Here is a 22,725-nt window from a genome sequence, read left to right as displayed (position 1 = left end):
TACTCAAGTAAATATACCCATCTATTATACATTTTTATGTTCATTAAAGTCTTTAACAAAATAATCTTTGCAATGTAAACCACTTTCTATGAAAATCATTTTTACAAATGATTATAATTTTAGGTAGTTGTACACAAATAGTGTGTCTCAATCACTAGCTAGTTCTTATAATTCACAAATATTGATTATCTTAGTTATCCTAATTAAATTACAAAATATTTCGATAGTGCGTTACCTTATTATACCATATTGATGTGTTGCATTATCAACTCTGGATTAAATTAACGAAGCAAAGCTACATACAATTAAGAATCCAAATCCGAATTCTAACAAGAGTAATTAAGGATAGAGAGAAGATATGCTAGGAAGAAAGTTAGTTTTGTTACTTGATAAGTGTAAAATGATTCTCGGAACTAATTTGGAAATTTTCCTTACTAGAAAGTAAAAAAAAAAAGTCAGTTATGAGCCGCGGCTACTTGACGCTGTCTTCTTCTTGCTGTTGCCTTGATGTTAACGAAACAACGAAGAGTTTCCTTCTAGCATTAGGATCTCTGCATCTTCCCTGGATTTCTTGCTTATTATCCACTAAGCATCCCCTGTGGTTCAAGGGCTTATTGTTCGTTTTCCTTTGATCTTTTCATCCTTCCATCCTCATTTCAGATTTTCTTCTGTAGTTGAGTAGTATAAATTTCTGCTGCATCACTATTCCTTCCCTAACCATTATTTGTAAACATGGTTTCTTGCCATCTTCCCAGATTGATGGGGAACATCGTAAGGACGCCGCTAAAGGATCTTGTGCCTCTCCCAAAACGACCGCTTGATGTCGATCACGTTGATATGGACTTTTCGGACGTGTTTGGACCTCTACCTACTCAATCACCTGATGCAAACGAATCTTCTGAAGATCCAGATTTGATTTCCGGCCCTAGGGACAAACTCGAGAAGTTGTCTCTTGAGAGTACTACTGGTGTCTTGAAGAAAGATACTGTTGAAGGTGCTGCAATAGGGCTGGAGGACTTCGAGGTATTAAAGCTTGTTGGCGAAGGTGCGTATGGAAAAATTTATCAAGTCAGGAAGGTGGGTACATCAGATTTTTACGCGATGAAGGTCATCCGAAAAGCTAAGATTGTAAAAAGCAATCTTGCTGATTATGTGAAGAGTGAGAGGGATATATTGGCAAAAGTCGATCATCCCTTCATAGTTCGTCTCAGATACTGTTTCCAGACCAAGTATAGACTATACCTTGTTCTTGATTTTGTCAATGGTGGTAGCCTTTTCTCTCAATTAAGCAGGCAAGGCTTGTTCCGTGAGGATATAGCTCGAACCTACGCAGCTGAGATTGTCTCTGCTGTGTCTTATCTCCATGCTAATGGAATATTGCACAGGGATCTTAAGCCAGAAAACGTACTCCTGGATGCAGAGGGACATGCAATGCTAACTGATTTTGGCTTGGCAAAGCAATTTGAAGATCAGAAGAACACCCGATCTGACACTATTTGTGGAACCACGAAATACATGGCACCTGAAGTTGTTCTTGGGAGATATTATGACAAGGCTGCTGACTGGTGGAGTCTGGGCATTTCCTTGTATGAGATGCTAACGGGATTTCCGCCTTTCATGGGTGAGAACCAACACATACTTCAGGGGAAGATCCTTAAGGATAAAATCAGGCTCCCGCCTTTTCTGTCAAGGGATGCACATTCACTGTTGAAAGGGCTACTGCAAAAGGATGCAAACAAACGCCTTGGAAACGGGCCGACAGGTAGCGAAGAGATAAAGGGCCACAAATGGTTCAGGTCTATCAACTGGAAGAAGTTAGAGGCTCGGGAAATTCAACCAAGTCTTGTTCCACAAATTACTGGAAAACAATGCATCACCAACTTTCAGGAGTGCTGCACTAACTTGCCTGTGATTGATTCTCCAGCTTCCAGTCCAAGATGCGCCAACAATACCTTCCAAGGATTCACTTATGTAAGGCCTGCAGCTGCTTTTTAACAATAACAGCTTATAATTAGTCAGGTAGTCCATGGATAGTCTGCTGCTCTGCTACTGTTGTATTTGTTGTCATAATTATCTTGTCTCTGGAGCCTGGAGGCAATATATATCTGAAGAATCTGGAGTATGGCTTATGTAAATATCTGTTTTGTGTAATATTAATGGAGAAACTGTTTTGATGAATGTATTACTCCTCTTGTTTGTGTATGCATGATTTGTTCTAATACCTAACAACAATTACGGGGCTGAAAGGAAAAGACCACAGCAGCCACGGGACTCTTTTGATTGTAGCCATGGAATTCTCTATACCTAGAAAATATGTCCATCAATCAAGAATTGGTTCTTCTAGGTCCCCTTTGTTTCCACAAGAAAACAAAGCTCAAATTCTGAGAACTGCAGAAGTAGCTTAAGAAATTTTTAACGTCGAGTATAACAAGCTTTAGGAACCGGCCATGATAATCATTATTGTCATAACTAGAGTCTTATGACTTTGATTTGTATAGATTATAGACCTATATATGACTTTGATTTATGTACATTCACAGAAAATTGAAACCATAAAGTTGAGTTTCTAGGATTCAGAGCCCTTGAATTCAAATCTTATGCTCCAGTCTTTGATTCATTAGTACAATAAAAATCCTATAAGTTTGCTACTTCCAATAAAGTGCCTATTCTTAATCATCCCTTCCGAGTTAGGGCGCCAAATTCTATCAAAACCACAATTACTAAAGCGCAGAATTGCCTATTATTGATATGTAAAGTCCAGATACTTCTCTATTAACTATAATCCGGGATTTAGATAGTCTGGCCAAATTTAAAAAAATACCACAAGTACTCAGAATCCTGATGATATCTGGATTTTGATGTTCTGAGATCAGCTGTAGCTCCAGCCTCCATTCATCACTTGATCTTCGGGAAATTTTATGGGCTCTGTAATATGACAAAATCCCCGTATTTTATCCGTCGTTAATAGAGAAGATGGACTTTTACACAAGATTTTATCCGCATATCTTTCAATTCAACCAATGGCTGCAAGTCGAAACCCTGATGGAAAATAGATTACAACGAAGCATGCATGTGTTCAAGAATTCCTAAACTAATAGTGGTTAATTAGCTTAGTCCATTCTCCAAAATCTGCGTTTTGTGGCACCAAAAACTCCCATAAAAACTTCCCCAAGAAATCCATAAAACATCAGTCCATGAGGGTTGAGTGATGAGAGTTTAAGTCCCTTGGTCCACCTTGAAAGTCAGCAATTGCCTTTTGAGTTAGGTTGAGGATTAGGTTTAAAATTTCTTCCTCTCTATTGTTGGAAAGAAATCCACAAAACATTTACTAAATAATATGTCCTATTTTACATCTCAGAATAATGTTTCAGTTTGAAGATCTAAAGTAAGAACCGAATGAAGAGTTTTATGCGTCCAATGCAAAAAACCATGGCTAGCACTTGGCTGGTTGAGAAATTGCTGCAGCATTCCATAAATTTCCTTGTTTCATTCAGTTGACAAAGGCATCTCCCTTCATTATCAATACCAAGAATCAGTATCCCACCTTCCAATGTCCTATCACAAAGAACGTAGAATTCAACCAGTTTATATCTTATACCTGAAAATTAGGGATTCTACCTATACCTGAAAAACAAATGTTTCCTTCTAGAGTTTCTACCTATACATACAGGCAGCAATAAACTGCACGGATTTGAATGTCACATTTCTTCCCCCTTTTTTTGTTGGGTTGGGGGCAGGGGGTTGTTGATAAGCAAGATTACTTGAATCCCACTTTCCCTCGATGTACTTCAGATTGCGCTTTGTATTATACCGTTCATGCACAAGAAAAAGTGTGCACTGATCAGAAAATGCAAATTATACCATTTGCTTTACATATCTTGGTGCTACAAATCATTGAATGGACGTGTGATTTTTCAGATTGATTTTCTTCTGCAGTTCTGCTTCTTGTACTTCTATTATGATTCCCAAATATGTATGAATCATACTGTTAGGTCTTCACTTGTAAGAAATAACTCTTTAGTAATGGACGTATATCCTGTGAATGATTCCCTTGAAAAGATTCTCCAGAGAACATCCAATGATTGGTGGACCGGAATTGTTAAAATATGTCAAACTAAGCTATAATCATCATGGAAAAGTGGAACCATCCAAGAAAGAGAGAATTTCTATAGTGAACAAAAAGAAGGCAATTACATCGAAAAACAAAAGTTACCTGGCAGTAAAGCAAAATATTCCGAATGAAGCAACTTTGCCATAAAACAAAAGAAAAAGGAAAATTGTAGATTCCACAGTACCAGCAAAACAAAAATGTGAAATACTCTTACGATCACAGTGCAACCATAAAGAACAATGAAATTAATCCAACCTTCATGACACAACAACAATCAATTAAGGGGGAAAGAAAGACTCATCTCACAACAATGATCCTATTCTAATTGCAACCAATCTTTCTTCCCTCTTCTTCCATCTCATACTGATTTTCCATTTTTTTTCTTTTTTGAATAGAAAAAAAGAGCAACTAACTGACTGGAAATTTTGGAGAAACCAAGGTCTTGGCATGCGGAATATACCTCCAAGTCTCATTCATTTGAAAAACCCTACCCTTCTCCAGGTGAAATGATTTGATCACTCCTGTCTTCACATTGTAAGTAATGCAGTTTCTCGTCGGATGTATCTTATGATGGTAGCACCTTTCATTTGGGATTCCATCTTCATGTACAACGTAGAAGATTACAATCTCCCCATCTTTCAGCCAACCAACAGGCACAATTTGAAACCCTCCTGGACATAAACTGCGCCGAAGCATTTGCTTGTGAGGCCCTAGATCGATATTGGCCAGCTTAGTCCATTCTCCAGTTTCTGCATCTTTTAGCAACCACAGCTCCCAAGAAAACTTCCCCAAGTAATCCATAAAACAAAGTGACTGCCCAGTTCCCAAATATCTCCTTCTTTTCATCTCAGAACATTGTGGAGCAGCACATATGTAGAAAGTCTCAGTTTCGAGATCTAAATTAAGAACTAAGGGATGCTGATCATGTGGCCAATGCAAAATCCCATCAGTACTCACAATTGGCTTCTTGAAAATTAAGTCAATGCCTCTAAATTTCTCAAATTTCCAAGTTCCATCCAGTTGACAAAGACACCTCCATTCTTTATCAACACCAAGTGTCAGGATCCCAATTTCTAATGTCCACTGATGACTATAGTAGAACTCAACCAGTTTATATTTCTTGGAACAAGTATATCCCATAGCCGAAAAACATATATTTGCCTTGGCTGCAGCTGAAGGAGGAGGGATGTTTACGACTTCCTTTGTAACCAAATTTGCAACATAACGATTTTCCTTTTCACTTTTACCCATTAACACCAAACCATTACAGCTACTCATACTATATATTGGCAAAGCAGAAGAGTCTAACTCAATGACCTCAAGATCACGTTTCACCATTTCCACATAATGTATATAGTATTCTGGATAACTTTGCCTGATAAGGATGCCCCTGTCCACCTTTTGGAGGTGCGCATCAACAAATGTTGGACTAGAGATTATCTTGTACCACTCCCGACAGACATACCTCACCACATTGTAAAGTATGTCAGCAGGAAGGTAGATGAGAATATTGAAGATAATTTCTGGTGAAAGGTAAGGGATAGAAGACCTCCTCTGTTTCTTCTGATCATTGGTGCGAGGACGTAGGTTATGCCTCTTACATTGTCGAAGGCTACCTGATGCACACCATCCCACTCTCTTGTGAGCACGACGAGGACGGAGGTTGTACCTTTTGAGCGTATGGCTGACCTCCATGGCCATCTGGGTTATAAAACAATCAGTAAAATTACAGCATATTTAGGTGCGGGGAAGGTAAAAGAAAGAGAATTGAGCATATAGTTGACCCCATTTGCCATCTGGATTACAAAAGAACTGAAGTTGGTGTTCTCTGCTAATTACTTGTTACCAATCAGTAAAACAACAACACACTTAAGGGAGAGAAAAAAAGAAAGACAAAAAATAAATAAATAAAACAGACGACATGGAGAGAATTGAAACTAGCATAATTAGAGTTGAGTCTCCATTGCAAACTGCCAGCATAAAATGTAAACGACGAACATATTGTGCAAGAAACTCAAAATTAACAGGAAACTGAACTTTGTGAAAATTTAAGTCAACACCATCAACAATAAATACAAATGCATTCCAAATCCATTCCAAATTTTCAAAGTTCCAATAGATGATCCAGGAACGGATTTAAACAAAACCAAAAAAAAGAGAGCTGGAGCAATATTTTATGTTGGGTTCATCTGTTTTCAGAAATCCAAGGATCCCAGAAACTTCCAGCTGACAAAGTCCAAAGCCAAATCATTAAACAGAGAGGGAGAGGCCAAAAAAAATGTAGTAAAAGGCTGTCTATTAACAAATGGAACAAGGCATTTATGTGTATAAGCAAAAGCTATATTCGACTCTCAAACCCTGTTCTCTCCTCGTTCCCCCTTATAAGGCTTGAACCTTGGGGTCTACCTTTGAAAAAAAAAATTCCCATTCTTGCATTTTCTGCAGTGCCTCTTTGCTTAAGATCCACAGAAAATCTTCAGTGGACAAGAATAATAACGTAAATGGTGTGTAGACAAGGATAACATTGGTTTGCCATGACTGGAAACTAAAGCGGCTATAGACTCTAATGCACCGCTATTAAAACATAAAAGTTATTTTGTTATATTAGTATTTGATAGATAAGCACCGCTATTAAAACATAAAAGTATTTGATAGACTCCAATGCACCGCTATTAAAACATAAAAGTTATTTTGTTATATTAGTATTTGATAGATAAGCACAAGTTTGAAACAACAATCATGGCTTTTTATTTCTGCCGGGGAAAAAATTGCAAAATGATGAGCAAAGATATCAATCAAGAAAAAAATAAAGATTCAAATCCATTTTTTTCCTTTTTTTTTGGCAGCAAACAAGGTTAATTGCATATTGTGAGCAAGGATATCATTCAAGACTTCTTGATACAGTAAACAAATATTCAATCGTTTTTTGGGTTTTTTGGGGAGGATAATTCCCCTAAACATTTATCTAACTCCATCCCAAATCAATTTAAGATTTTCAAATTCCAGAATCAGCATTTTCTGCACAAACAATTGAAGAAAAAGGCGCCTTTTGAAGTTTCAGTAATCATAAACTGAATAATTGAAAGGAAAAAAAAAAGAACATCTTGGAAACTTACAGTTGAATTTTTCCAAAGCAAAATCGCCCAAAAAAAAACAGCAAAACGAACTAGTAAGAGGATAATTATGAGCAAAAGGCATATGGGATTCTTCGGCACCCGACCCGACCCGACAGTTATCCTGCTGGATGATCCATTTCATCCACCTCAGCTGCAACCCACCCGAAAAAGAAAAACTCCGTTTATGCACCCTAGATTAGGAGTGATATCAAGTTGAGTCGAGATTGAACATTATCATACTTGAGCTCGAACTCGATACCTTGTAGCAGTATTCAAAGTCGAACTCAAGCGAGTTATTTAAACAAAGCTCGAGCTCGATTCGATGTGATACTAAGAGGCTCGAACTTGACTCAATAGAGCAAGAAGTTGGCGAGCTCGATATCGAGTTCGACTACTTGAGCTCGACAAATGGATAGGATCGTAAATATTGTAAATGACAACCTAAAAAGGTAATTTAATTATTTGTAATATATTAATTAAATATTATACCAAGTACTCGATAGAGCTCAACGAGCTCTCATGTATATGATATATATACTCGAGTTTGATTCGAAACCTCAATCAAGTAGCTCAAACTCGACTCGAACTCAACATTAACCGAGCTCGAGTCAAGAGGTTGATCGAGCCACTCGTGAGTTCAAGTTAAGTTGCTCAATTAAATTGCACCCCTACCTAGAGTGGGTTGGAGCTCTCAAAGTTTGATGATTATTCGAAACTCCGGATTCTCCACCAAAACAATATCATATGAGTATTGGAGTTAAGTAATATCATTTCTCTTCATTGAGGTTTATTAAAAAACGTGAGATTCGGCCATATTACAGTCTTCCGCTTACCAAAATCTATAATAAATATAGGGTAAATTACTAATAATCCATCTTTGATTTCATCTATTGCCATATAAACATTTTAATGTTTCAAAATATCCATTTCAAAATATAGTTCCATGTAAACTAGAAATTTAACAGAAAATGGTCTATGTAACCGTTAATGCAAATAAAATATTTTGTTGTATCAACTAGTGTCCATTAATATCAATTAGGATCTTACCTTATATAATATTAGTCTAGGTTCATTTATTCTAAGTGTCTGGCTAGATTCATTCCGAACAGCTTATAAATAGTGTGTAACTAGTGGAATCGGTGGACTGGCTATGGGGGAATGCTGGATTGGCAAATCTTATTTCAAATGTTGGTCTATTCCGCATGGAGTTGTACCAACAACTAAAAAGACCACTACAACAAACTTACATTTCCAAAATACCCCTCCCTTTTTAATTCATGTAACTAATTACCTACTAAACCACATTCTCCCCAATTTAATTAGAGATTAAGGAAGTTAAGGTAATTACAGCCACACAAAGGCTATTATCACTTGTTCCTACTGCTAAAAAGATAATCAAAATAATCATACATTCCCATAATACCCATTAAAAGGCACAACCTCATTTCTGGAAATGTACGGCAAAAGAACTCACCATAAATTGTACTCTGTGAAGTACCCACAAGACAAAAAATCTTACAATTCTAAAATGACCTTACGCTTACAGTTGAAATTCAAAAACCATTTTCGCCTTAAACTCGTTCTTATATGGTACAAGGAATCATGTATCCAACAAACATTTTTCTCCCAAATAATTCTTCCAACATGCTATTAAGAGCTTTGTGCTCAATCTATCAGTAGTCAATTTCCGATTACTTTCATTGATTACCACAGCTAAAATTAACATGAAAGAGGTAGACAATCAAGTTAACTCACATTGCTTCTTGTTCTGATACCTAACAACAATTACGGACTTAAAGGAACTAGAAGGCATGCATGTAATCATTAAAACTACTTCAACAAACAAGAAATAGTAATCAATTACATAAGAAATAAAACAAAGGAGAAACAAATACTTGAATATAAATGAAATACAAATACCGAATGTATCTTCTCACAACCAACGATGGAGATGGAAGTTTTCTCCCTTGAACTGAATTAAAAATTTTAGCTAGTCATCTTCTAGAGAAAATGCAGAGAAAAAGAAAAAGAAAATAACTAAGGTATGAATAGGATGCTCTTGGCGTATTCTAATGCTCCCTATTTATAGTAAAAAAAACTGCCATTATCAAAGCTAAAAGATAAGGACATAAGGACAAGACATTTGAAAAATCTCTCAATTCCCACCAAACTTCTTTTCAAAAATTAGTTGTTTGGTCAATGTATAATCACTTGATAAGATTTCCAAAATGCAAATGTCTTTCCATCTTAAGTGCTTCTAATATATCTCTTCCACCGCAATATTCTTGATTTTCCTTCATATCTTCTTAATTCAAACTTCCAGCATGATTTTTTTGCAAAGAATTTTTCTAACGGATGCCCCATTAATACAACTAGTATTCACCTAACCTACCATATATATAGATATACTAATAATTATTATCCTCCTATGCATTTATATGCTTTTCCTATTTAATCTTACCTACCCTCCCTTGTATTTATTACTTTTTCTAATTAATCTTATATTTTAAAAATATAACACTTGAAATATATTTTAATAAGTGCCCTAAAGGCATTCGTTAGACAAACCGTTTTGCAAATCATAGAAAATATGCTTATAATTTGACAAATCTATAATAATAGTTAAGTAAATCAGAAGATAAATATATACAAATAATGTATTTATTAGATGTAAACCAAACTTAAAAAAAAAACCCAAAGTGTAGGCGCACATCACATATGCGGTTATATTAATATCTTTTCTTAAAAAACATTACATTTTGTAAAACAAATAGTTTGGCTAATAGTCACAATCAAAAAAATATATATATATATTCAAAGTGTAGCTGCACATACTATTACTTTTTAAAAAAAAAATCTTTGCATTTTATATTCCAGTCCCCAAAGACTGGAATGCAAAAAATGCATGTGCGACGACATTGTTTTGAAAAATTATATAAGTTTCCCCAATCATTGCATATTGCATGTGCGGCGGCCCTAGATTTAGAAAGGGATCTAAAAACTCCTAATTTTGTATTTTTTTTTCATAATTCTTTTGAGAAATTTGCCTCTGTTTAGACATAAGCCGAAAATTCAAAACCCCACTTCACTTTTTGGTCCAATAAGAACACCAATATTTTTTTCCCTGTCCATTTACTTCCGACATATTTTCAACTTTATATTTTCTAATCATTATAGCTTAGTCCTTTATATTTTACCTTTGACGTAATTGGTGGCTGAACTTTGTTTTCCCTCAATTTTAAGCATATTAATTATTTGTCAACTTCTTTCCAATTCAATTGTTTGATTTTATTTTTTGCGCAACCATCAACCTGCATAGATTATCCTTTTCTGAGTTTCATCACGGAGCTATGTTTTGTTTGCGTTGCCTTTGGTTTATTGATATGAAAACTTGTTTAGTCTATTCAGGGCACCATTCACTCAATATGTATCTCTCAATGATGATAGCAATTTAAATTTTAAAATTATTAAATCTAAGGTTCAAAAATAATTATTTCACCATCCAACATCATATAACCCCAAAAATGTACTTTAGATTCTCTCCATCAATATAGACTAAAATAATTTGTGATTATTGCCAAGTATGGAACTTTCTATAGGGTGTAGTGAGTCTTCAAACTTTTCTATAGGATTAACGAAATTATGCCCTTGTTTTTTCTTTTTTTTTTTGGGCTAAATTATGCTCTTGTTATTGGGTGGATTTTCGGCTCTACAGCATGGAGATTACGTACATGTATGCCTTACTCTCTTGTTTATTTATATATTGGTCACGTCTTACTCACCAAATGGGGACAGTAAATTTGACAACCATATAGGACTTTATGCGGTTAAACGTAAACCACCAAGGGATTAAAGGTGACTCCGCCAACCATATTTATTTTTAAAAACATTTTTGTTTTTTCTCTGGATAAAGTGCAACAAAAACTTAGTTGAACATTAATAATCACAAAATCAAATATTTACTCACGGTCAAGCTTACAATAGCATAATGAATTATTTTGTGGGCGAGCACGATTGATGTAGATAAGCACCTCCTACAATTTTTAATACAATTATGTTCCACAATTAATACCAATTGTACAAATAATTATGCATTCGGCTCCGTAAGATTAAAGAATAGTACTAGTATTTTGCAGTTTTTCAAGAGTATGATCGTTAAGGAACTTCTTTCATATTAATAATATCTCGTGTCCTTGTTAAGCCCTCCTTGATTTAGTCTTTCACTGGTTAAAGAAAACTTTTGATGCCATGATGCCTTAGTGAATGTTAGTCTAGTGCTCATATCAAGATGTAAAGTTGAATTTTGTTCAAATTGGACATTTTTGTATGTGGGGCTTGTTCTCATTTACTTTAACATGTGATCAAATACTTTTTTTTTTTTGTTTTTTGAACTTTTTGGTAGGAAAAAGTTTGGATGGGTTCGACTCTGATTAGCACCACATGTCATGACATACCTCCGGGATCATAGGAGCTTATAGAAATTCTTACAGATCACTCATCAACACAATTCTCATATCGACAATGAGATTCGAACACGCGATTTTTTTTTTAGAAAGTGATTTGTTCTTACGAATTGAACCAACTTATATTGACTTTTTTGTAATGCCTTCAGCAAACATGTGCACTTCTTTGCCTTTCAACCGTGCCTCTTCGCCTAAGATCAACGTAATCTTCGAACCTTTTCTGTTTTAGCTTTGGAAACCAACCTGCCTCTTCTGAATTTTGAGAGTGAAAAAGGAATAAATTTTTCTTAGTTTCCTCCTATACGAGCGGAGGAGCTATCCTGCACTTAAGTGGTAACCCTCCGGCAAAACAAAGACTCCATTTTGGGTAATCTAGAAAAAATCAATTTAAACATCTTAAAGTTTAGACAATATTGAAAGTTTTGGATTGCCTGCCTAATCAACATTACATACTTTTGTAATATGTTAAAAGACGATTGTGAAATTTCTTGAACTTTTTAGATATGCTGATAATTTTTCAGATCATTATATTTGTTAAATTGCAGATCTATAATATTTGATACATATTTAACCTATCATTAGAGCAATTATGTTGGATGACTTTCACCGATCTGTGCACTTCTATATGCAATTTTAACGTCTCGTCAGTTGTGACCAAACTAGAGGTGCAAAAGAGTTGAGTCGAATCGAGTTTTGACCTAATCAAGTTGAGTTTCAACTTAATTTTATAAACTCGAACTCGAGTTCGAGCTTAACAAGTTCAAAATATAAAACTCGAGCTCGAACTCGAGCTTAAAAAATAAATAAAATAATATTTTTCTTAACAAATAATAAAATATTAGGAATATATATATATATATATATATAATCGAGTCAGGTTGCGAACTAACAAACTGAATATCTTTAAATTCGAACTCGACTTAATCTGCTTAAACTCGACTCGAGCTACTTGTGATCTGTTCGATTCATTTACAGCCCTAAACTAATCGCAAGCAGCTCGATTCTTTTGTAACTCTAGACCAGACAATATTACGGTCACAAGATAAAGACTGTAAATGGGACCCACGCTAACTTGATTATTAGGCCTTTCAAAAATGGGACAGTGCTTTACCTGAATTTGGATGGGAATGGGAATAGGAAAGAATTAACCCCGATTTAAGAATAGGCCAAGTTTGGGTTAATATAAACTTGGCCCAACTAAGACACAATCCATTATGCCTATTTAAAAAAATTTTCCAATTGATTTTATACATTTGTGAGTGGTTTTTTAGATGTAATTGCATTTAGGGTCTGTTTGGTTGGAAGTAAAATGTTTTCCTTGGGAAAATATTTTCCGTGGAAGTAATTTTCCATGAAAATCATTTCCCTTTCATCATTTTCAGGTGTTTGGTTAGCTTATTGAAAATATTTTCTTACTTCATTTTTCTGGTGTTTGTTTAACTTTTGAAATATTTTCACTTTTATCTCTATCTTTACTTTTTTACACATTATAACTACATACTTATTCCCATGCAAAATAAGAAAATTTATCTCATTGTTTAACTTTAAAAAAATCTTGGAGAAATGTATATATGAATAAAAAATATCTCCTTAAGCAATAAACAAATTGCTGGCCATTTAGTGTCAAATATCAATCACATGCAATGCTTATTGTGACATATATCTTGCACTCTCATGTTGAAAGTTTCTCTAGAAAAGAATGTCCCTATTATACATAATTAATTACTAGCATAGGATGAGCAGGATGAGATTTTTTTTTTATTTTGAATATACTAGGGGGAGGGCTGGGTTGGGTGGTATGGGGGAGGGAATGTAAGAAAGAGGTCTTGGGTTCGAGTCCTCCTGTTTACACTGAAAAAAAAAAAAAGAACATACTACAAGATGTTTCAATAAATTTGGAACATACTACAGGCGGGATGCATGCATTTCGGAAAACAACTTCAGTAAGTTTGGAAGGGAAGTTGTTTTCCATAAGATGAGTGAAAATATTTTACATAGGAAAATGTTTTCAGTAACTTTTGTGCAACCAAACACAGGAAATTAGGAAAATATTTTCCTGGAAAACATTTTCACCCGAAACAAACGGACCCTTAATCACAAAGGTTTGGATCTTAACTAAGATATATTCCTATGAGGTACTTAAACATCTCATTTACAACTTACAATGTATCATCGTTGAAATATTAGAGGTCTCTCCTATTTGGGCTAAGCTTGGACTCGAGCAAATGACTGGCCTATAGGCCCAAATTGACAAGCCTAACTCCCAATTGGTCAATGGGTAGAACAAAACCCAATATTTTCATACTATTAGTTGGACCTGATATAATTTGCAATACTTCTAGTGGTGATAGATGACAAACACTGGCAACCCAACTTTGGGTCTAAACAATCAAACAATCAGCCCAAAATGTTTAACCACAGTTTAATAAGCGATAATCCGGGGGAGGGATGGGTGGATTGTACGAGGGGAGGAAGTATAAGTAAGATATCTCGGATTCGAATCCTCCTACTTATAATAAAAAAAAAAAACCTATAACCCAAGATCTTATAGCCTCGTTCTCAACTAATTTTAGAAACCTAATATTAACATTTGGTTTTGAAAAAAAATTATTTTATTGTGTTTTCAACTATTGTTTTTGTATTCTTATTTTAGATTTTTTTTGCGTCCTAAAAACATGAAAATCAGAAGCAAAGTCTTATACTACTTTTGGATTTTGATCGCAGACTACTTCCTTGTGCAAATAAAAAATATCTTCAAAATTTTAGTGTAGTACATTTTTATGTGGCATGCAAGGGCAATATGGTCATAAATTAGTTTAAAAAAATAAGCTTTTGCAACCTTTTTTTTTTTTTTTTTAAACAAGCATGCATTCACTTAAATAGTTTTTTTTTAATAGCAAATCATAACACATGAGTTATTATGGAGATCTAATTTTCAAGAATCAATTCGATGAGCTTTTACAAATTGATAAACAATTAAGGGCAGGCCATGTACAAAACAATCAACTTCATTTCTACCATATTGAGGTATCACATAATTAAGAAGGGAAAAAAAAGAGTGAACATTGAGGTAGTGTGAGCCACATGACAGTGTGAAGATATTGATTATTACTTGTGCACTGCGTAATACATTAGATGCTACATTAGTTTCTATTATTTAGCACAAAGTAATGATAATAAATTAATACCTTATATACTGCTAGTGTAGTACGCGTCATGGTATTTCTATGTACGAACTCGCGCACAAGGTAGAGTTACAAATGAATCAAGTTTAATCGAGCCGTTCTACAAATTCACTTGATCAAAAATACCTTATTTGAATTTGAGCAGCTTGTATAGCTAGACGAACTCGAGTATATTGAATAAAATTAAGTTTTTTCTAAGGGCATTCTTAATCATGCATATTAGGTAGTGGGTAGGTTATTTAAGGCCGCTTTTCAAACAAAACACAGAGTGAAATCACTCGAAAAATATCATATGTTCATAATAAGGAAACAAACATGGACTTACAAGATCGAATAATCATCATCTAAATGCTCTAAAATACAGTAAATCCCAAGAATGGTAGTTAAATTATTAGTGTAACTCAAGAATCAAGATGGAACAAAATACAAAATAAGACAACTGAAAAAAAATAATCTTCAATTTGGATTACGTATGTGTCAAATCAGAAGAAACTAATAAACAGAGCAATTGCTAAGCCAACAAGTGAGTGTCTTTGCGTGGCTGTAGTGCTTTGTCCACCGTTTTTTGGAGATGTAGGACTTGAAGCTGACCCTTCTGGGGATGAAGTTTCTGTTTTGAAATGAGATAGAGACAGAATGATAAGGTAAGAATGCACAGATTACAGTAAGGAAATATTTTAGCAGTATTTATTTTACTTTTTCTCTATTTTCCCTTATTCTCCTTTTTTTCTCTTTGCAGGAAATTTTATTTTTCATTGATTTTATACCCAACAATAATTACACCAGAAAGCTAGGGTGTACCTACTATATAAACTGGATTCCAGGTTCAAAATAACTCATAGCTGCCAATGGGACTATAATATACGGATCAATATCAACATTACACATGTTATATATGGGGAAAATGCTGGTAATACTTATTTTGTGGAATCTACTCAACTTAGACCTGTCCACTAGCCTTTTAAAATTTATGGAATTTCATTACTTCTCTAGTTCTTTTTTGGTCCCTAAGGATGGAGGGCTTCTTCTTTTTTTTTTTTTTTTTTTTTTTTTGGTGTCTTGCTCGATGTAAATTATTTCAAAGAAACGGGAAGGGAAAAAGGGACTTAAATTTAAGACTTCTAATTCCGGACGTTTCAATACATAATTAGTTATTTCTTACTCTTTTTTTTTTTTTTTAACTAATAGGAGTAGTATGGAATTTAAGAAACGAATAGGGAGGACGGAAATCAGAACCAGGACTTTTAAACACGAGATCTCAACCTTAATCATTAAATCAAAATCTTTTTAATTATAGCGGATACACTTACACTTGTTACCCATTTTATCAAGGCACTTTTCCAAATTACTAACACCTGGGATCAAATAATTTGTCCGACATTTCTTATTTTTCAATCTTGAGAAAGAATAGAATTGGAATTGCCAACCATCTCCAATTAATGAATTTAAAGACCCTTATTATTAATCAGTGCCTAGTGGACACTCATAAAACAAATTGGTGTGTGTGTATATGACAATTTATAAGGGCATCCATTTCAAAAATCATAAAAATAAGTTAACAAAGATTATGGCCATAGTAAGTGAATCAAGAAAATGTTATAGAAAGAAGCAAGGTTTCAAAGACAATAAGGAGGCATACCAGGGGATGAACCTAAGGGACCACCCGCAGAAGCTGAAGCAGGAGCAGGAGCAGGAGCAGGAGCACCAACTGGGACACCCAAAACTGCAAAAACATAAAGGGAAAGAATTTAGAAGCCAATGCTCACCTAAGATTGTCAAGAAATTGTACATGCTTTAGGCAAATGTATATATCCATCCAAACAAGAAAACATGTGTCAACTTGTTATGGCCAAATATTTGGATTAAGATTAATCTTTTCTACCGTAACAGACAGTATATATACTGTCAATATTTGATGAATGACAATTATGCAAAATTTGAATTTAAAATTAGAGAAAAAGCGAAATAGAAGTTACTGATAGACTACAAATGCACTCTATTATCTTCAGAATTTAAAAATGGGATGGGACCATATAGTCATTTCAATTAGAAAATAAAGACTATCAATCTATTACTATCATTTAAGAGGGAGGGGCTCACGTGAAGTTGCAGAACATTAGCACGCAAAACCAATATAAACAGGAAAATAATAGAGTTCTGCTGCCTGAGAAGTTAATTGGTTTTTTAAAACAAAGTATATAGATATTACTGGGTTATTGAATCCAGTGCAGGATTGTAGTATATAGATATTTTCTAATAAATTAAACTTTCACTTAGGTGTATGCACAAAGTTTTTGTAACATATAGGCACTACAATGTCAAAATTCCCTTAGCTACTACTAGCTTCTTGAAAAAACCCCCAGATCTGTTCAGCTTCCCAGTGAAAGTACTCAAAAATAACTTTTAGTGTTTATTGGGTAAAAATTGTCACGCTGTCAATTTTGAAGGACAGAAATGCATTACCAAAGATAACATTGAAAATGAACACATTTCTTTTAATTTTCGTTTTTTCTTTTCCAAAATGAGCAAAAATCAACCCCAAAATTTCACCTTGAGTCTTAGGATCAACTAAAAGCAAATAATCTTGAAAATTGAAATTCTTGTAGCGAACCGATTAAATCCTCTGTGAAGGGTACAAATGGATAAGCAAGGAGCTGCAAATTAAAATTCTTCATCTCAACCACTATACCATGCTTAATTATTCAAGACTTGGCTTCAAAATTTTCCAACAAATTATAATCTCAATTGAACCTCTCTCTCTCTCTCTCTTTCTCTCTCTCTCTCTTTTGGCTTTGGGTTTAAATTTTGATCCAAGAAAATCTACCAAAAACAAAAGAAATAAGCACAAAGGAAGAAGAAAAAAACCAGGCTACCTGAACACGAACTGGGAGACGCATCCACTTTACAAATAGCAGGAAGTCCCATGGCTTTGGGGAGATCAATAGGCAAAGGAGATCTCTCAGGATGAGCAAGAAGTTCACATAAACAAACGGGCTGTGTTGCTACCAAATTTGCAAGCTCAGGGCAGCATGCTTTATCAGGCTTAGTCTGCTTGCTTCCAGGCGACACGTAGGTCAAGCAATCTGTCAAGTTGCTTAAGTATGAAACGCAGTCCAATGCCGGACCCGGTGCGCCAGAAAACGGCCCCGGAGCAGCTGCAACCCCTCCTGATGACCCCGGTGCTGCAGCTGGTGACAGAGCACTTGTCTTTATAGGAAATGCTACCAAAACTATGGCTGCAGCAAGTATAAATGCGGCTGAAATGGTAGGAGTTTTGGTGGTTTTGGCCATTTCTGTGATGTCCCTTTTCTTGTCTAAGTGTAAATGTGTAATAGTGTTTTTGATGCTGATGATTTTGATGATGAGAAGAGGGAATAGTGCGATAGACTCTATAGTCAGTGGTATGGGATGTATTATATAGTTGGGAGTTAGAAGGTTAACAAGTTGTAGCCATGATAAAGAAAGAATGTATATAAGACAAAATTGTATTCCCTCCGTCCCACTTTGATAGTTCTATTTTTATTTTTCATTTGTTTTAAATTGTAGTCCACTTTTCAATTGAATAATGTAGTTGTCTTTTAATTTCTCTAAAATATCCTTATTTAATGTAAGTTGTTATTACTATAAACTTTCTTATTTAATATAGATTGTTAGTATTAAATATAACCTAACTCATTTAATACATTTAGATTTTTCAAAACATATTGATATATGAAAAGTCAATTTTATTTAATGTAAGGGTATTTAGGAAAATAGAAATTTAAATTTGTTTTTTCCATAAAATTAACTACTTTTTTCTTAAAATATGTGAAAAAAAAACTAGAATTATCAAAATGGAACAAAGGAATTATAAGAGTGGGAAAGGTAGTACTTATTATACAACTTTTGCCAGCCCAAATATTAATTTTGCCTTCACCAACCAGTCAACTACCAGCGGGCTATATACATGTCTAATTTGATGAAGTCTCATAAATTTTCCGTCTTTCACACTGTGAAAGCGCTCATATAGAGACAGCACGCAATTGACAAAGTATGAAAACTCGCTTGATTCGGACTTTTTGGTAGCTTTGAAGGAATTATTTTGGTTAGAAAAATATGGCTTATTTGAAGTGAATTCTTTAGCTCATGCACATTGAAACAAGCAAACAAAAATTGGAAAAGTGCTACTACTACCATTTAAGTGATAGGGTAGAGCAAAATCATAAATATGTAAGTAGATGACCAAGGCAACGAAAGTAGAAGGCCAATTATCTTTCTTTGGTTAAATGCCAAAACCATGTTGTTGTGAATTCAAATATCTCTCATGTCATTGTTTTGTTGAAGATACAAAAATCAAGTGACAAAAAGTCCACATATGTGTCTTTTGTATGTTTCTTTGAAATGACATGTTCGAAAATGATATTTAACTGCAAAAGTTAATCTGATTTATACATTTTTTTTTTTTGAAAACGTTAAATATTCTCATTGATGGTATGTATGAACTACACACTTGACAAGCAAATGTTCAAAGAGAGCTATAAAAGTGCATTCAAGCATTGTGTGTGAAACCATTTCTCGTCAAAAGATATACTTAGAGCATAATTTTTTTTTTTTTTTTCAGTTAGAGGTATCCGGGTCTACACCCGACTAGTCCCCTAACCCTGAGGAGAGCGGGCCCCACCGATCCTCAGGAAGATACCCCAGGCTGCCCAGCTTCGGAATCGAAACCAGGACCGGCGCCTTAACTAAGAACGCGAAGCCTAGCCGAGCAACCCGTGGGGGGCATACTTAGAGCATAATTGCTTATATGACTAATTCTATCACTATTCTCATTGCTAGCCAAAACAAATGAGCATTTCACAGACATAGTCTGTTTAAGCTATAGATGTCCTGTAGATGAGGACATCAGCAGCTTAATCTCATTTCTATGTCGAGAGAGCAAAATTTCACAATTCAAGTTTAACCCGTATGTGATTTATGAGTCAATTAGCACCTCATTTTGTAGTCTAACATGTGCAATTTTGACTTCAAACTCCTTATATACAATTGTCTAAAAGGAGAAAACCAAAAAAAGAAGTGATTTACCCTCTTTCTAAGTTGGTTAAGGGTTACATTACTCTTTGAACCAACACGGTGCTTAGTTGCCCATGCATTGATTGCTTGACATCATTGCTTAACATTCTAACTATATTGAATAATAAATATTTCTTGATATGCAAATCACAGAATTATATGTATATCATCACATTTTAAAACACTAAATCCACTAAAAGGAGGCTAAAAACACGCTATTGTTTTGTTCGGCCATGTGATTCGGATACCCAAGGAAACGTAGTTCAAGAACATTAAAAAAAAAAAAAAAAAAAAAAACCATAGGTACTACTAAATTGCAAAGCTTGTATAGCTTAGAATGAAATGGACTTGAAAGGGTTTCATAGCCATATAGGTTTTTGAACCTTTGTCATTAATAGCACATACTTAACATCCTCCAATTGAATAACTATGGAGAAATCCCAGAATGATATGCAAATCACATTCTAAACTTGCAAGTGTAAACCCCTAATAAGACATAATTGCTTGTCCTGCGTAGGGTCAAATGCTCTTCAATTAGTATACACAATAATGTTATCCCTATATTAGTAGACAAGATTTTCCCAACATGCAGTAGGACTCTATAATTGATATATCACATGTGCACTAAGAAACCCCGGCCCCAAACTGTACTAATAAAATTCTATCTTTTGTTAATTACTCCAACGCTTTAGTCACCTTTACTTGTATGTATACTCAAGCAACCTAATTAGTAAGGTAAAGAATGAAGGTTTAACTAGTTTATTTTTAATCATGTTCTGTAATCCCTTTTGCTGGCTTACCTCCCTCAAGAGCTTACCATTTTATAGAATTTGGCAACACTTCCTTTCAAACGGAAGAATTGGATCGACGTACACAAATATTTATAGACAATTGGCAAAGTGAAAAAAAATTTACTAAAAATGAGTATGCCATACTTATACCCCTTTATAGTTTCCATATGTGTTGAAATTTTGGATGTCATATAGTTAGATATCTTTTTTAAAAAACAAATATTTTCTTTTGTTAAATAGGGAAAGGGTGAGATTTAAGAAGCGGGATAGGGACAAGAGAATTTGAACCCAAGACCTCTAGTTCTCGGGCATCTTATATGTACTTATTTCTTAAATTTCAGGTTAATCAATCAAATGTAGAATGATAATTTGTCCAAAAATTGTAAAATCGCATACCCTTAAAAGAGATTTATAACTGCCATTTTTTTAATTTTCTATATACATATATATATACTTAAAATTTTATCTGATCTAACTTTAAAATCATCCCATGATGATCATGAAAGTTATAATTTAGTGGTATATGTCTTTTTATACGTTCCCTATGTACTCAAAACTACAAAGTCACACACTGTCCAGTAGAAGTATGCATCTATGTACATTTTAATGTATTTGCGAGGATAGATTAATGCTTCGCCTGCATGGCTATCAACAACCAAAAATGCAGTTCAAATTTCAAAAAATGCCCAATTCTTCAGTAAAATTCACCCCCGTGATGCTTAACAAGTCGCAGAACCTTTAACTCTACACCCCCGTGATAGAAAGGCTTTATAGTGGTTAGAAGATACATCATTTTCATTGAATTTGGCAAAACCCTTTATTCACTTTCATTGAAAAGTATACATCATGCATCAATTTCATCCTTTCATGATTTCAACTTGTCTGTAACTGAGAAGAAACCACAAATTTTAGCCTACAAGATTACTCGATCTGCTTACCCATGTGGCAATTAATGTGGTCCACAAGGGATTTGTCCACAAGTTTGTACAAAGTTTTCTTATTGGTGATATGAGTTGGAGATTGATGGATTCCATTAAAGATTGTTGGGATAGCATTTAATATTACAGGTATGGAAGAATGGAATGCTGTCATTCTAGAGATTGAAATGTAACATGTCCACATGAGGGCTTGTCCACAACTTCCATGAATTTTACTAATACTTTTGAAACTTATGTTCTTTAGGTTTATTCACAAGATTTCTCATGTGGGTGTTACTTGTTAGTTGAATGAAGTTTCATACCTTGCATAAAGAAATATTTTTAATATTTATCTCCTTATATGTGAATTTTATACTAGTATTCTGTACTTCTATTCTTGTCTATATGAAAGACTATTCAGTACTATCTCAAAAAAAAAAAAGTTTGCGTTTACTTAAAGAGGAGAATAATTTAAACGCAATCAACTTATAACTTGAGATTTATGAATCATGAGGGCCAAATCTACTCATTTGGATCTCAGGGGTATATTCAGCTTCAAGTATACTATAGATCATTAGCTGGCTTAACAAAATGGAATTCTTCGTATCTTGTTTGAATCTGAAATCATTAAATAATGCATAGCGAATTTTATTAAGTTATGAAAGGTAGTTTGACTTTGCTAAACAAATTACTGAAAATCTTTGAGTTCTTTTTCCACTATTTCCAGTTGGCCAAAACTCAGGCTTGAAATTTTTTTTGTTTTTATTGGTTTTGAGTCCACCTTTGCTAGCTCCGTCAAAATCCACTGTACTATTTCGCTAGCCTTTATCAACCACCTTCTTTTTCTTTCTGATTAATGACCAATTTGAACATAGAAGTTCTTTCTATCCTTACTAATGAATCTTGTGTCTTTTCTAGAGCAAATTGCAAATTGCTTGAAAATTAAACCGAGTCTTGGATGATCATCAAACTGGCCTTCTGATTTTTATTGAAAGTACACTAGTCATTTAATCCTTTTCCATTTTTAAGAAAAAATACCGTATGGTGGGAGGTCCTTTTTTTTTTTTTTGAGGCTTTGAACCAGGACTTC

At 34.4% G+C, this 22,725-nt stretch overlaps 2 protein-coding genes across 2 annotated transcripts; one reads left to right on the top strand and one right to left on the bottom strand.

The window, feature by feature from the left end:
• Positions 1-732: 732 nt before the first annotated feature.
• LOC113771324 (serine/threonine-protein kinase AtPK2/AtPK19-like) lies at positions 733-1,995 on the top strand. The gene has a single exon (XM_027315919.1). The coding sequence runs from the start codon at positions 733-735 to the stop codon at positions 1,993-1,995; it is 1,263 nt and encodes a 420-aa protein (XP_027171720.1).
• A 13,173-nt stretch (positions 1,996-15,168) lies between these two features.
• On the bottom strand, positions 15,169-18,272 carry LOC113763800 (non-specific lipid-transfer protein-like protein At2g13820). The gene is made up of 3 exons (XM_027307746.1): positions 17,749-18,272; positions 16,515-16,598; positions 15,169-15,485 (listed from the first exon to the last, which is right to left on the bottom strand). Exons 1-3 carry the CDS (start codon positions 18,164-18,166, stop codon positions 15,358-15,360), a joined length of 630 nt encoding a protein of 209 aa, XP_027163547.1. The 5' UTR covers positions 18,167-18,272; the 3' UTR covers positions 15,169-15,357.
• Between the last annotated feature and the right edge of the window lie 4,453 nt (positions 18,273-22,725).

Source organism: Coffea eugenioides, chromosome 1, assembly GCF_003713205.1.
Source record: "Coffea eugenioides isolate CCC68of chromosome 1, Ceug_1.0, whole genome shotgun sequence".
NCBI lineage: Eukaryota > Viridiplantae > Streptophyta > Magnoliopsida > Gentianales > Rubiaceae > Coffea > Coffea eugenioides.
The sequence above is the reverse complement of the archived record's forward strand: the minus strand, read 5'-3'. Positions and strand labels throughout refer to the sequence as shown.

Coding starts and splice junctions, on each gene's coding strand:
- LOC113763800 (XM_027307746.1), bottom strand. CDS start 18,166: ATGGCCAAAACCACCAAAACTCCTACCATTTCAGCCGCATTTATACTT. Junction 16,599..17,748: donor GTCTCCCAGTTCGTGTTCAG/GTAGCCTGGTTT, acceptor ATGTTTTTGCAG/TTTTGGGTGTCCCAGTTGGT. Junction 15,486..16,514: donor TCCCTTAGGTTCATCCCCTG/GTATGCCTCCTT, acceptor ATTTCAAAACAG/AAACTTCATCCCCAGAAGGG.
- LOC113771324 (XM_027315919.1), top strand. CDS start 733: ATGGTTTCTTGCCATCTTCCCAGATTGATGGGGAACATCGTAAGGACG.